Source organism: Symphalangus syndactylus, chromosome 3 (genome assembly GCF_028878055.3).
Source record: "Symphalangus syndactylus isolate Jambi chromosome 3, NHGRI_mSymSyn1-v2.1_pri, whole genome shotgun sequence".
In the NCBI taxonomy this organism is placed as follows: Eukaryota; Metazoa; Chordata; class Mammalia; order Primates; family Hylobatidae; genus Symphalangus; species Symphalangus syndactylus.
In genome coordinates, this window is record NC_072425.2 from 33,575,953 (window position 1) to 33,591,161 (window position 15,209).

Consider the following 15,209-nt stretch of genomic DNA (forward strand, 5'->3'; position numbering starts at 1 on the left):
CTCTTTTTGGCTAAATGTGCTTACAGGCTCATTTTTGGACAGTACATCACCCCTCCTGGCAATTGCTGCTTGCACAGCCCTGGGTGAAATTGGCAGAAATGGTCCACTTCCAATCCCCAGTGAGGGATCTGGCTTTACCAAATTGCATCTTGTAGAAAGCTTACTAAGTAGAATACCTTCCAGTAAAGAAACAAATAAGGTAAGTTTTTTTCTTATTTCTTCTCTTTCTGGAATTCTGTCTTTCTATGCATAAATGAGCAAAAACAAATTATAATGAGAATAGATGGCATTATAGCTGGAGGAAGGATTTAATTTAAAAATGGGTGATAAACAAGCAAGTCTATAAGTGTTTACTTTTGAGCTAGAGGTTATCTGTATACAATCTTAGTGTGTACATCTTTTGACCCAGTCATTCCAATTTAGGTCTTTATAACTGTTAAGATTTGAGTGAAGTATTAAATTCATCAGGAAATATCTTTTGTCATGCAAAAGGTGTGTAATAAAATGTTAAGTAATTTTACGATTTTTTTGATTTTAGGCCAAATATAAATCCTAACCTCCTAAAGCCAGTTTTGTGATCAAAACACCTCAATTTTGAGGTGTAAGATGATTTAATGAGCAGAAATATCGGTTTACTACTACAAATTTAATTGATACAATCTTTTTTTTTTTTTTTTTTTTTTTTTGAGATGGAGTTTTTGCTCTTGTTGCTCAAGCTGAAGTGCAATGGCGCGATCTCGGCTCACTGCAACCTCCACCTCCCAGGTTCAGGCGGGTGATTCTCCTGCCTCAGCCTCCTGAGTAGCTGAGATTACAGGCGCACACCACCATGCCCAGCTAATTTTTGTATTTTTAGTAGAGATGGGGTTTCACCATGTTGGCCAGGCTGGTCTCGAACTCCTGACCTCAGGCAATCCTGCCCGCCTTAGCCTCCGAAAGTGCTGGGATTACAGGCTTGAGCCACCGAGCCTGGCCTAATTCCTATAATCTTAATCTTGGTCTAGCTACTGTTTAAAACTTTCTGAGAAGATATACAGTATAGGTTTTATTAGCTATTAACTAATCATTGCCAAACATTGTTAAGCACTTCTGATGTGCCAGAGAGTATGTTAAGTGGTTTGCATGCATTGATTGAATCTTCTAAAAGGTCTAGTGAAATAGGCACAGTTGTCATCTCTATATGAGATAACATGAGGAAACAGTCACAGAGAGGGGAAGTAACTTGCTTAAGGTCACACACCAGTATAGGCTGAAATGGTGGAGATGTGATTTGGTCCTAAGTCTTCTGGGCCCAGAACCCACATTTTAAATAGTTATAGTTTGAAAGGTAATAAGCCTAGTTAAAGGCTTTCTTCTTTCTTCTTTTGCAGCTGTGGATCCTTAGTGGACTCAGATTTGTGTGTTTCTGCCTTCAATGACTTATAGACATACGACTGTAAAATTTGATGCTTTTGTAAAAACTTTTGCATTGATGTGTTAGATAGACTGCCCTTCCCTGTCATCTCATTTGGGAAATACTGTACTGGGGAAAAGCTATTATATACTCTGTTTTCTGTTTAAAAGAAAAAAATTTGGTGTTCTTCCAGATGAAAGAACGAGCAATCCAAACACTGGGATATTTTCCAGTTGGGGATGGAGATTTTCCTCACCAGAAACTCCTCTTGCAAGGTCTGATGGATTCTGTGGAGGTATTTATATTGCTACCTGATTGTTAGTTATTCAGAGAATAACTAGGTGCAGTTTTGCGTGCTGCGAGATTTTTAATTAAGCATTTACTCGTTTATTCACCAGATAGTTTGAGTACTAGTTTTGTGCTCATCACTGTGCTAGGTATAGCATTGACTAAATCACCTATGAGGGAAAGACCTTTTCTTAAAATTTTTGAGCAAAGCACGGTGCAGTGTGGGTAGAAGGGGAAACATATCCACATAGCCCGTCAGCCAGAAGTGTGGAGTGAGCCACTAAAAAACAGTAGTTCTTGAGTGTTTCAGTTGGCATTTCAGTTGTTTTCAAGTCTGACGATTTAGCTTCTGTCCTCTAGATGCCTAGTGTTTAGTGGAGAAGACCTACAAGTAGGCAAATGCCAAGATAGTGTACTAAGTGTCTCAGCATGGCCTGATCTGGCCCTGCTTTTCCTAGCCTTGATTCTTGACATTCACTCACTTTCTGTATACCATCCTCTTTGGCTGCCTTGCACTGAGCTTTTGAAAGCCTCCTACTTCCTTCTCAGCTTGTTGCTGTGCTCCTTGAAAAGCCTTCCCTGACCCATCATACTAGGGTAGATTCTTTAGTTACTTGTGCCGTCATGTCTCTCATTCTTGTTCTTCACAGCATTTATCACAGTTTCTAATTGCCCACTAGACTGAATGCAGACTCTGTTTTGCTTACTGCTATAAAACAAGTGCCTAGCAGTGTGATTGGTAATAGTGGGACCTCAGTAAATATTGGCAGACTAAGTAACCGAATGAAGAGACATTTGCATGTAAGGCAGTGGAACCACAAAGGAAGGTGTAATTCTGTCAGGAAGAGGTAGTGTATGTCTTTGGAGGAGAGGTTTCTGCTGGGCCTTAAAAGATGGGAGGAGGGGGAGAGAATTGAGGCTAAGGACTGAGGCACCTGAGTAAGAGAGCCGATATTAGTCTGGATTCTGAATTCAGTATTTTTAAAGTGAATTTTTTTAGACAATCTAGGTCTCCTGGGATGTCATTAACATTGTAACCACTTGGAGAGAAACTTATGATGCTGGTTTTCTCATCTTTTTCCTTTTTTAAATTCCTGAGTGAGGTAGGTTTCTTCTAGGTTTTTTTTTTTTTTTTTTCTGAGATGGAGTTTCGCTCTGTCTCCCAGGCTGGGTAAAGTGGCGCGATCTTGGCTCACTGCAACCTCCGCCTCCCGGGTTCAAGCGATTCTCCTTCGTCAGCCTCCCAAGTAGCTGGGATTACAAGTGCATACCACCACGCCTGGCTAATATTTGTATTTTTAATAGAGACAGGGTTTCACCATGTTGACCAGGCTGGTCTTGAACTTCTGACCTCAGGTGATCCACCGGCCTCGGCCTCCCAAAGTGCTGGGATTACAGATGTGAACCACTGCACCCAGCCTGTTTTGTTTTGTTTTTTTAATGAAGGCTTGTCTGGATTCTTAACTTACTTTTAATGCCATTATTTTAAGAGTTTAGAAATACGTGAAAAGCTAGAAGTATGGAAATAAGGTAGAGAGATTAAATGATGAGAATAATGAAAAGCATGAAATGGAAGCAGAATATCTTCACAGTCGAATAGGACACAGTGCTGAAGGTTTTTTTGGTTTCTTTTAACTTTTTATTTTTTATTTATTTTATTTTTACAATAGGATCTCATTCTGTCACCAAGGCTGGAGTACGCTACATCTCCCAGGCTCAAACCATCCTCCCACCTCACCTCCTAAGCAGCTGGAACCACAGGCATGCGCCACCATTCCTGGCTAATATTTTAATTTTTTATAGAGACAGGGTATCCCTGTGTGGCCTGGGGTGGTCTTGAACTCCTGGGCTCAAGTGATCCTCCCACCTAGATCTCCCAAAATGCAGGGATTACAGGCATAAGCCACTGTGCCTCGCCCATTTTTAATTTTTTAAATTGGTACATAATAGTTGTACATATTTATGGGATATATATGATATTTTGATACAAGCATACAATGTATAGTGATGAAATTAGGGTAATTGGGATATCCATCATTTTAAGCATTTAACATTTCTTTGTGTTTGGAGCATGTCAGATTTTCTCTTCTTGCTATTTTGAAATATACAGTAAATTCTTACTAACTGTTGTTGCCCTGTTGTGCTGCCAGACACTAAGACTTAATTTTTGTAACTGTATTTTTGTTCCCATTAGCCAAGCTCTGTTCCCCTCCTCTACAGTACCTTTCTTGGCCTCTGGTAACCACCATTTATTCACTTCCATGAGATCAATTTTCTCACATATAAGTGAGAACATAGGATATTTGCTCTGTGCCTGGCTTATTTCAGTAAATACAGTGTCCTCCAGTTCTATCTATGTTGCTGTCAACAACAGGATTTCATTCTTTTTTATGGCTGAATAATATTCCATTGTGTATATATACCACTTTTTAAAAATCCATTCATCTGTTGCTGGACACTTAGGTTGATTTCTTGTTTTGGCTATTGTTAATAGTGCTGCAGTAAACATTGGAGCACAAGTACCTCTTCAGAACACAGATTTTCTTTCTTCTGGATATATACTCAGGAGACATACTGGAATTGCTGGGTTATATGGTAGTTCTAGTTTTAGTTTTTTGAGGAACCTTCATACTGTTTTCCCACCAACAGTGTAGGAATGTTCCCCTTTCTTCACATTCTGACTATCATCTGTTGTTTTCTGTCTTCTTGATAATGGCTATTCTAACTAGGGTGAGGTGAGATCTCATTGTGGTTTTTCTCTGCATTTCTATCATGATTAGTGATGCCGAACTTTTTGTCATATACCTGTTGGCCATTTATATACCTTTTTTTTGAGAAATAGCTGTATTCAGATCTTTTGTCCATTTTCAAATCAGATTGTTTATTTGCTATTGAGTTGAATTCCTTACTTATTGTATATTTTAATCCCTTGTCAGATGGATAATTTGCAGATATTTTCGTCTATGCCATAGGTTGTCTCTTCACTCTGTTGGATGTTTCCTTTGCTGTGCAGAAGCTTTTTAGCTTGATATAATCCCATTTGTCAATTTTTGCTTTAGTTGTCTGTGCTTTTATGATCTTACTTGAGAAATCTGTGCCCAGACCAATATCCTGAAGTGTTTCTCCATTGTTTTTTTGTAGTAGTCTTATAATTCAGGTCTTAGATTTAAGTCCATTTTGGTTTGATATGGTGAGACAAAGGGGCCCAGTTTCATTTTTCTACATGTGGATATCTACTTTTTCTAGCACAACTTATTGAAGAGACTGTTCCTTCCTCGATGCCTTTGTTGAAAATTAGTTGACTGTAAATGAGTAGATTTATCTTTGAGTTCTCTATTCTGTTCCATTGGTGTGTCTGTTTTTATGCCAGTTCCATGTTGTTTTGCTTACCATAGCTTTGTAATATATTTTGAAGTCAGGTAATGCAATGCCTCTGGCTTTATTCTTTTTGCTCAGTACTTTTTGCTCATTCTTCAGGGTCTTTGGTGGTTTCATACCAATTTTAGGATTGTTTTTCTAGTTCTGCTTTGATGAACGTCATTGATATTTTAATAGGGATTATATTGAATCTGTAGATCTTTTTCAGTAGTATGGAAATTTTAATAATATTATTTCAATCCATGAACATGGGATATGTCTTCTCTTTTGTGTGTTCTTTTTAATTTCTTTCATCAATGTTTTATAGTTTTCATTACAGAAATCTTTTGCTTCTTTGGTTATAATTTATCCCTAGGTTTTTTTTTTTTTTTTTGGTAGCTATTATAAGTGGGATTGCTTTCTTGATTTCTTTTACAGATGTTTGGTGTTGGCATACTAGTCTATTCTCGCACTGCTGTAAGTGGGTAACTTGAAAAGAGGTTTAATCTACTCACAGTTCTGCAGGCTGTACAGTAAGCATGGCTGGGAAGGCCTCAGGAAACTTACAATCTTGGCAGAAAGCAAAGAGGAAGCAGGCATGTCTTACATGGCAGGAGCAGGAGAAAAAGAACAAAGCAGGAGGTGCTACACACTTTTAAACAACCAGACCTTGTGAGAACTCACTCACTGTCAGAACAGTAAGGGGGAAGTCTACCCCCATGATCCAGTCACCCCCCACCAGGCCCCTCCTCCGTCATTGGGGATTACGATTCAGTCATGGGATTTGGGCAGGGACACAAATCCAAAGCATATCACATATAATGCAACTGTTTGTATGTTGATTTTGTATCTTGTAACTTACTGACTTTATCAGTTCTAATAATTTTTTTGTTTATCTTTTAAAGAACCCAGTTTTTCATTTCATTAATCTTCTATAGTTTTTGTAGTCTCAATTTCATTTACTTCTGTTCTGAATTTTATTATTTCTTTCCTTTATTAATTTTGGGTTTGCTTTGCTTTTGCTTTTCTAGTTCTTTAAAGTGCATCATTATGTTGTTTATTTGAAGCCTTATTCTTTTCTGATTTAAACATTTATTACTATAAAATTCCCACTTAGCACTGCTTTTGCTGTATCCCATAGATTTTGGTATGTTGTGTTTTTATTTTCTTTTGTATCAAGAAATTTAAAATTTTTCTTTCTTAATTTTTTCATAGATCCATTGGTTGTTCAGGAACATGTTGTTTAATTTCCATGTATTTGTATAGTTTCCAAAGTTCCACTTGTTATTGATTTCTAGTTTTATTCCATTGTGGTCAGAAAAGATACTTGATATGATTTTGATTTTTTTTGAATTGCTTGAGACTTGCTTTGTGGTCTAACATATGGTCTATCCTGGAAAATGTTCCATGTGCTGATGAGAAAAGATGTGTATTCTACAGCAGTTGGATGAAATGTTCTGTAAATGTCAGGTCCATTTTGTCTAGAGTGTAGTTCAATTTTGATTTGGGTTGCTTGATTTTCTGTCTGAATGACCTGTCCATTACTGAAAGTGGGGTATTGAAGTCAGTCTTCAACTATTATTGTGTTGCAGTCTGTCTCTCCCTGTAATATATCTATTATGCTTTATACGTTTGAGTGCTCTAATACTGTTTGCGTATATATTTATAACCTTTATATGCTCTTGCTGAACTGAGCCCTTTATTATTATGTAATGACCTTAGTCTTTTTCTGGTTTTTGACTTGAAATCTATTTTATCTGATGCAAGTATAGTTACTTCTATTCTTTTTTGGTTTTCATTTGCATGGAAGTATCTTTTTCATACCTTTACCTTCAATCTATTTGTGTCTTTATAGATGAAGTGAATTTCTTTTTTTTTTCTTTCTGAGATGGAGTCTTGCTCCATTGCCCAGGCTGGAGTGCAGCAATCTCAGCTCACTGCAGCCTCCACCTCCTGGGTTCAAGAGATTCTCCTGCCTCAGCCTCCTAAGTAGCTGGGCCTACAGGCAGAAGCCACCACGCCTGGCTAATTAATTAATTAATTTTTTTTTTTAGTAGAGATGGGGTTTTGCCATGTTGGCCAGGCTGGTCTCGAACCCCTGACCTCAGGTGATCTGCCCGCTGTGGCCTCCCAAAGTGTTAGGATTACAGGTGTGAGCCAACGTGCCCGGCCGAAGTGAATTTCTTGTAGGCAGCATATAGTTGGTCTTGTTTTCTTATTCATTGAGCCATTCTGTATCTTTTAATCAGATAAGTTAGTCCAACAACAGTCCCTTTATTATTGTTAGGTAAAGACTTAACTACTGCCAGTTTGTTTTTTGTTTTCTGGTTGTTTTGGAAGTCCTCTCTTTTTTTCTTTCTGTCTTCCTTTGTGGATAAATGACTTTTTTCTCATAGTATGTTTTACTTTTTATTTTTAGTTTATCTGTTTAGACTGTTTTTTGAGTTGTGGTTTCCCTAAGGGTTTCAGGAAATATAACAAGTTTGATGACAACTTCACTTTGATCACAAGAAACGAACAAAAACAAGCAAAGAAAAAACTTAAAAACTCTGTTTTAATTGTAGTACCCCCATTTTTTGGCTCTTTGTTTTCTCAACTTATGTCTTTTTATATTGCCTATCTTTTAACACGTTGTAGTCATTATTTTTGAAAAGTTTATGTTTTAGTCTTCATACTAAAGATTCTATGGAGTATTAGATAAGGATACTGAAGATACTCTAATACAAAGATACTCTTAATACTCTACAGCATTAGAGTATCATTAAATGCAGTATTAGAGTGTCTTTAGTATCTTTAGAATACTCTATAGAGTATTAGAGTATTTTGAATTTGTCTGTGTATTTACATGTTTTGTTGCATGCTAGAATTCTTTTCTTTCAGATTGAAGAACTGTAGCATTTTTTGTAAGACACATCTGGTGGTGGTGAATTCCCTCATCTTTTGTTTACCCAGGAAAGTCTTCATTTATCCTTTATATTTGAATGTTGCGGGAAGTCAGGGACCCCGAACAGAGGGAGCGGATGAAGCCGTGGCAGAAGAACATAAATTGTGAAGATTTCATGAACACTTACCAGTTCCCAAAATTAATACTTTTATAATTTCTTATGCCTGTCTTTACTGCAATCTCTGAACATAAATTGTGAAGATTTCATGGACATTTATCACTTCCTCAGTCAATCCTCTTATAATTTCTTATGCCTGTCTTTACTTTATCTCTTAATCCCGTCATCTTCGTAAGCTGAGGATGTATGTCAGGACCCTGTGATGATTGTGTTAACTGTACAAGTTGTTTGTAAAACGTGTGTTTGAACAATATGAAATCAGTGCACCCTGAAAAAGAACCGAATAACAGCGATTTTCAGGGAACAAGGAAGGATAACCATAAGGTCTGACTGCCTGTGGGGTTGGGCAGAATAGAGCCGTATTTTTCTTCTTGCAGAAAGCCTGTAGACAGATGGGTGAGCAGGAGAAGTATCGCTGAATTCTTTTCCCAGCAAGGAATATTAATAATTGAGACCCTGGGGAAGGAATGCATTCCTGGGGGGAGGTCTATGAACGGCTGCTCTGGGAGTGTCTGTCGAAGCAGTTGAGATAAGGACTGAAATACCCCTGGTCTCCTGCAGTGCCCTCAGGCTTACTAGGATTGGGAAATTCCAGCCTGGTGAATTCTAAGTCAGACCGATTGTCTGCTCTCAAACCCTGTTTCCTGTAAAATGTTTATCAAGACAATGTGTGCACAGCGGGACACAGACCCTCATCAGTAATTCTGATTTTGCCTTTGCCTTGTGATCTTTTATTGCTCTTTGAAGCGTGTCATCTTTGTGACTTACTCCTTGTTCGTACACCCCCCTCCCCTTTGAAAATCCCTAATAAAAACTTGCTGGTTTTGCGGCTCAAGGTTGCCATCACGGTCCTACCAATATGTGATGGCACCCCTGCAGGCCCAGCTGTAAAATTTCTCTCTTTGTACTCTTTCTCTTTATTTCTCAGACCAACCAACACTTAGGGAAAATAGAAAAGAACCTACATTGAAATATTGGGGGCTGGTTCCCCTGATATTTGAAGGATAGATTTGCTGGGTACAGTATTCTCAGTTAAAAGGGTTTTTTTTCTTTCTTTTCTTTCTTTCTTTTAGCACTTTGAATATGTTATTCCACCCCCTCCTGGCCTGTAAGGTTTCTGTCGCCAGACATATCAGAGCTCCTTTATATCTTACTTGCTGCTTTTCTCTTGCTACTTTTAGGATCCTCTCTTTGTCCATTACCTTTGCGAGTTTATTATATGCCTTGGGGTAATCTTATTTGGGTTGAATCTTCTTGGTATTCTTTGACCTTCTTTTACCTGGGTGTTCATGTTTTTCTAGGTTCTGAAAGTTCTCTGTTGATTATTTCTTTGAATAAACTTTCTACACCTGTTTCTTTCTCTATTTCCTCTTTAAGGCAAATAACTCTTAGCCTCTTTGAAGCTGTTTTCCAGATCTTGTAAGTGTATCATTCTTCTGCACTTTTATTCTCTGACTGTGTGTTTTCAAATAGCCTGTCTCAGAGCTCACTAGTTCATTCTTCTACTTGATCAGTTCTGCTGTTGAGACACATTGAAGCATTTTTTAGTCATCCATTACATTTTTCAGCTCTAAGATTTGATTTTTTCCTCCATTTTAATGTCTTTACTACATTTCTCTTACAAGTTTCTGAATTCCTTCTCCATGTTTTCTTGAAGTTGTTGAGCATTCTTAAAACAGCTATCTTGAATTCCCTGTCTGTCACATATCTATGCCACTCCAGGATTGGTCACTGGTGCCTGCTTATTTATTTTGTTTGTTTAGGGTGAATGTTTTTTCGAACATATTTTCTCAAATGTCCTTGATGCTTGTGAACATTCATCAGTGTTTGGGCATTAAAGAGTTAAATATTTATTCCATTCTTCACAATCTGGCCTTGTTTGTACCTGTCCTTCAGAGGGCCTTCCAAGAATTCAAATATGACTGAGTGTTGAGTTTCCTAAGCCTGTGGTCACTGCAGTCGTTTCAGCACTAGAGGGCACCCTAAGCCCATGTGTGCTGCAAATCTTACAGATACTGAGATACCCAGCATTGATGGACTTGGGGAAGATAAGGGAGCATTCTCTGGGTTCCCAGGCAAAGTTTCTTGCTCTCTTCCCTCTCTTTCTCCCAGGTAGAGGGAGCGTCTCTCCACAATGAGCTGCCTGAAATTAGGGGAGGGGTAATGTGGGCACTTCTGTGGCCACAGCAGCTAGCACCATGCTAACTCAAAGCCCATGGCATCCCAGACCAGCACAGTACCAGGGCTCACCCAAGGCCTGTGGCCACCTGATTGCCACTGATGCTTTTTCAAAGATGAGGCTGCTTTAGTGAGCAGGTGTTGGAGCCAACCAGGACTTGGGACTTAGGTTGTTCGTGCCACATGAGCAGATTCCCTTCTTGCCTGGGGTGGGTCTAGAAGTGCTCTTCCACAGCAGCATCCTGGAAGTGGGGCTTTCGGACTCTGCCTGGTCCTTTGTTTTATTGTGGGTGGGCTGGTGCCTGGTTGCGAGACAAAGTCTTCTGTATTTTTGCTTTTCCTCCATCCAAGTGTGGCCTAGCTGCTGGTGAAATTTATTTGGGGGCCTGAGGCCATTTTAGTCAGCTGACTTGGGTTCCTCTCACTGAAGAAGCTGATTTCCCTCTGGCCCAGGTTTGGTCTAAGTGGGCACTGGCAGTATTCTGCCTGATGCTGTGACAGAGTGACACTGAGTTGCAATGCGAAGTATCACACTCATTTAGCTCTCCTTCACCCAAGCACACAGGTTCTCTTTCCAAGCTGTGCTGCCTGGGACTGGGGGAGGGGTGGTGTAGGCAGTGTGTTCTTCCCACCCTATTCAGTGAGTCTCCACTTGTTATTATGCTGAAGCCGGGTACTGTGATGTCTCACCTGATTTGGTTTTTATGAAGGTGCTTTTTTGGTGGATAGTTCAGTTCGATGTTCCTGCATTAGATGGGGAGGGGATGAGATTCTGTTGGGCTTTTTTTTTTTTTTTTCAATTTTAAGTTTTTGTAGGTACATGGTGGGTGTATATCTTTATGAGGTATGTGAGATGTTTTGATACAGACATGCAATGCTTAATAATCACATCATGGAGAATAGGGTATCCATCCCCTCAAGCATTTATCTTTTGAGTTGCAAACAATCCTATTATATTTTTTTAGCTATTTTAAAATGTACAATTAAATTATTGTTGACTATAGCCACACTAGTTTGCTATCAAAGGGTCTCATTCATTCTTTTTTTGTTTTTTGAGATGGAGTCTCACTCTGTTGCCCAGGCTGGAGTGCAGTGGTGCAATCTCAGCTCACTGCAACCTCCACCTGCTGGGTTCAAGCGATTCTCCTGCCTCAGCCTCCCAAATAGCTGGGATTACAGGCTCACACCACCATGCCCAGCTAATTTTTTTATTTTTAGTAGAGACGGGGTTTCACCATATTGGCCAGGCTGTCTTAAACTCCTGACCTCAGGTGGTCCGCCCACCTTGGCCTCCCAAAGTGTTGGGATTACAGGTGTGAGCCAGTGCACCTGGCCTGAATTCATTCTTTGAATTCATTCTTCGTAACTATTTTTTTGTACCTTTTAACCATTTCCACCTCCCCCTGTTCAGCCACTTTGCCCTGCCCCCTGCTCCCTCTTGTAACTTTTTATTATAGGAAATTTCAAACATACACAAACATAGAATAATAATATAATGAATCCCCATGTATCTGTTCTTATTTTCTCTATTGAACCCCCCTTTATTTCTGGATTGTTTACAGCAATGTCCAGATGGTATATTATTCATAAATGTAGCTATGGAGTTTTGTTTTTGTTTTTAATGCCAGCTGTGTTGTTATTAACTATAGGAAACATGCAAAAACAGGTACAGGTACATAAAATGAACCCCTAATAAGGATTATGTTGAAATACCTTTTTTCAGCTTGAAGTTGCCAAGAGAAGCTTTTAACCAGGGAAGCTGTAGGACTAAAGCCTTTAAATCTTTTTTCCTCAGACTAGGAAGCATGTGGCATTAGTACTTGATGCCTCATCACAACTAGAGCATTGTTGATTGGCGTGGGAAAGTCTCAACTGTTGGCTTTGTGCTTTGAAGAGTAGAGTGTTCATAGCCTTCACATGCTCTCTGTTCATTCCCTTATTTCTCCTATTCCTCCTAAATTTCTTCTGGTTCACAGTAAAAAGTGGAAAATGCAGGTCTAGGTAGTTACATGTTGGGTCAGTGACTCCTACTAGTGAATCATGTCAGCATTTCTGAATAAAATTTTAAAACACTTGAGTGGGTACTATATAGAATTTTCAAATGTTTGACTTTTGAAATGCTTTCAAACTTACAGTGAAGCTGTAAGAATAGTGTAAAGAACTCTTATTTGCCCTTTATCCAGATTTACCAAATTTTAACATTTCACATATGTTTTATTGTTCTCTTTTTTCTGAGCCATTTAAAAGTAACATCAAGATATCATATAATTTAAGAGTGCAAAGAGTTAAATAATTGTTAAGTAAATGTTAATAAAATATAATGGCTACTATTTATTGTGGAGTAACCACAATCAAGCATACTATATAATAGTTTTATGTACATTAACCTCATTTAATTCTTAAAGCCTAATGCTGTGGATGACGATATTATGCCCTTTTTACAAATGAAGTTTTTGAGGCTCATAGAAGTTTAAATAAGGGTTTATAGCTGGTGAGAGATAGCTAGAATTTATATTGAGACTTACATGGCTTTAAAGTTTATGGGATTTTCTGTCTTCCTTAGGTGAACCATATTATGCTTCCAGAGATCATAAATCACTGCTTAGTGGTTCTCTACTGAGGGTGAGGAGGGCAGCAAAGACTTTGAAAAATATCTTCAAGGGATTCTTATATCCTCCACTCCCTCACCATCCCTGGCCTTTCAGCCATTGAATTAGCCGAAAGCAAACTAAGGCAAAGAGTGAAAACAAAACATGCTCAGAAACACACTTCTAAGCAGGCTTTCTGTAGAAATGGATGTTTTTGGGAAGTGTGTTTTCTCATTCATGGTTTTTACTTCCTTCGTTGCAGGCCAAGCAGATAGAACTTCAGTTCACTATTGGCGAAGCCATTACCAGCGCTGCAATAGGAACTAGTTCTGTGGCTGCCCGAGATGCCTGGCAAGTGACTGAAGAGGAATATACTCCACCTGCTGGTACCAAATATTCGGCTAATTGATTTATAATTATCAAGTAACCCTTTTTTGTTCTCTTTATCACATTTGAGGCAAAAACATTATACATTCCATATTACTTTTTTCAAATATTTATATCTGTTTTACCAATTTCATTCAGTCAAGAAAAATAGTTGAGTGAAGAAGACAGCATGAGGCTGGGCACAGTGGCTCATGAGTGCCTGTAATCCCAGCACTTTGGGAGGCCGAGGTGAGCGAATCACCTGAGGTCAGGAGTTAGAGACCAGCCTGGCTAACATGGTGAAACCCCGTTTCTACTAAAAATACAAAACTTAGCTGGGCGTGGTGGCACAAGCCTGTAATCCCAGCTACTCAGGAGGCTGAGGCCTGAGAATTTCTTGAACCTGGGAGGCGGAGGTTGCAAGTGAGCTGAGATTGTGCCACTGCACTCTATCCTGGGTGACAGAGTAAGACTCTGTCTCAAGAAATAAAAAACAGACAGCATGAAATTAATAACTTCTTTTTCTGACCCTTTGGCAAGCAAGCAGGGGAGTCAGCTCTCGATTACCTTGAAGCTTGTGCTCTTTTCATGAGGATTTATGTATTTAGCCAGTTTCAGAATTCAAGGTATAGTTGTTTCCAGATGATGTGTCCTCTAATCCTTTATTACATAATGAAGCCTCAGTGCCTTCTGCTAGCGCTGCAGGTACACTGGCTTTTAGTGACAGCGTGTAGTTGAGGGAACATGTGGTTTCTGACTTAATGTTTTATATATTATGATTTCAACTTTGTTGTGGTTTGATTTGAATTTGGAATTGAAAATACATTTTAGTATTTGAGCTAGAATAAAGAAAAATTTAAATAGAAGGAAAAGTCACCAAGTTTTCATATTTTATCCTTTCAAGTGAGGAAGTTAGAAGAGAGTATTCTCATGGTAACAATTTTATTGTATATTGTGTTTCATCATGAATAATGCATTAATTTAGTTATTGCACTTAGTGTTACAGTTAACATTTAACTTCACGGTAATGCGTTCACCTATTATTTCTTTAGCCACCATAAAGAGATTTAAAGGACATAGAAAAACACACTTTTGCTTGCACTGTAATGACAGTTGTGGATTGACGGAAGCTGAATCAGAGTCAGTTCTTTGAGGTTTTTCTTTGAACACACATGAAGCAAGGCAAGGAGCAGTTTGTATAGAAGGAAGGAGGGAAGGAAGGGAAGCAACATTGTTAACAAGAAGACAACCAAACCTGAAGTGGGAATTTTCAGGTTGCATGTGAGAGGTGGTAACAGAGGGTTGACAGCAGGGAGGGCTCACACGGAGGAGTGGGTTTGCTGTGAGAGGGACGTTTCTGACTCCATGGGGTTTTACATAGTGACTTAAGCAAGTAGAGGTTAGTAGAGAGACATCTGTGCCAGTCTTCATCCTCTGAACTCTTGTATTGCCTCAAACTCTCCTTGGAAGATTGCATCCTGCTTGGCTTTTTACTCATCCAAAGGAATCTCAAATTGTCCATTAAATGTTGAAGTTCTATTTTTGTCTGTTTTGGGAAAGGAAAACATAAAATACTGTGGAGAAGGGAGGGATGATGAATCTCTGCCGTGAATTTTGATCACGCATGTTCTGTGTCATTCTCATCTGAGTGCTTCTCAGCCTTTGGATGTCGTTGTTGGTTACAGTGTACCAATCTTGCTGTGAGTAGAAAGAACAGCATTTGAGAAACCAGTTAGGGCCCGGGTCTTAGCCATCTTAACATCTCTACATAATATCTTGGGCATGTTATGGGAATCTAGTAAGGATTTGTTGGTTTTGTAATTGTAGGTGCCCAGATAGCAGAACTGCTGGCATCTAGAGTTGTGGTTACGGGAATTAAAAGAAGGGTTTCTGACTCTGAGAACTGGAGTAATGTGATCAGTGAGGAGCTATGAAGGGACAAGGGGTGGAGGGGAATTGACCATGTCATGTACTGCC

At 39.0% G+C, this 15,209-nt stretch overlaps 1 protein-coding gene across 3 annotated transcripts in view; it reads left to right on the forward strand.

Annotated features, from left to right (window-relative positions):
- ECPAS (Ecm29 proteasome adaptor and scaffold) overlaps positions 1-15,209 on the forward strand; it is a 126,193-nt gene that overhangs the window by 77,911 nt on the left and 33,073 nt on the right. For all 3 annotated transcript variants that reach the window (XM_055271514.2, XM_055271516.2, XM_055271513.2), the window contains 3 exons: positions 27-199; positions 1,587-1,688; positions 13,129-13,252. In XM_055271514.2, the coding sequence (XP_055127489.1) occupies positions 27-199; positions 1,587-1,688; positions 13,129-13,252 (399 nt within the window). The remainder of the gene's footprint in view (positions 1-26; positions 200-1,586; positions 1,689-13,128; positions 13,253-15,209) is intronic.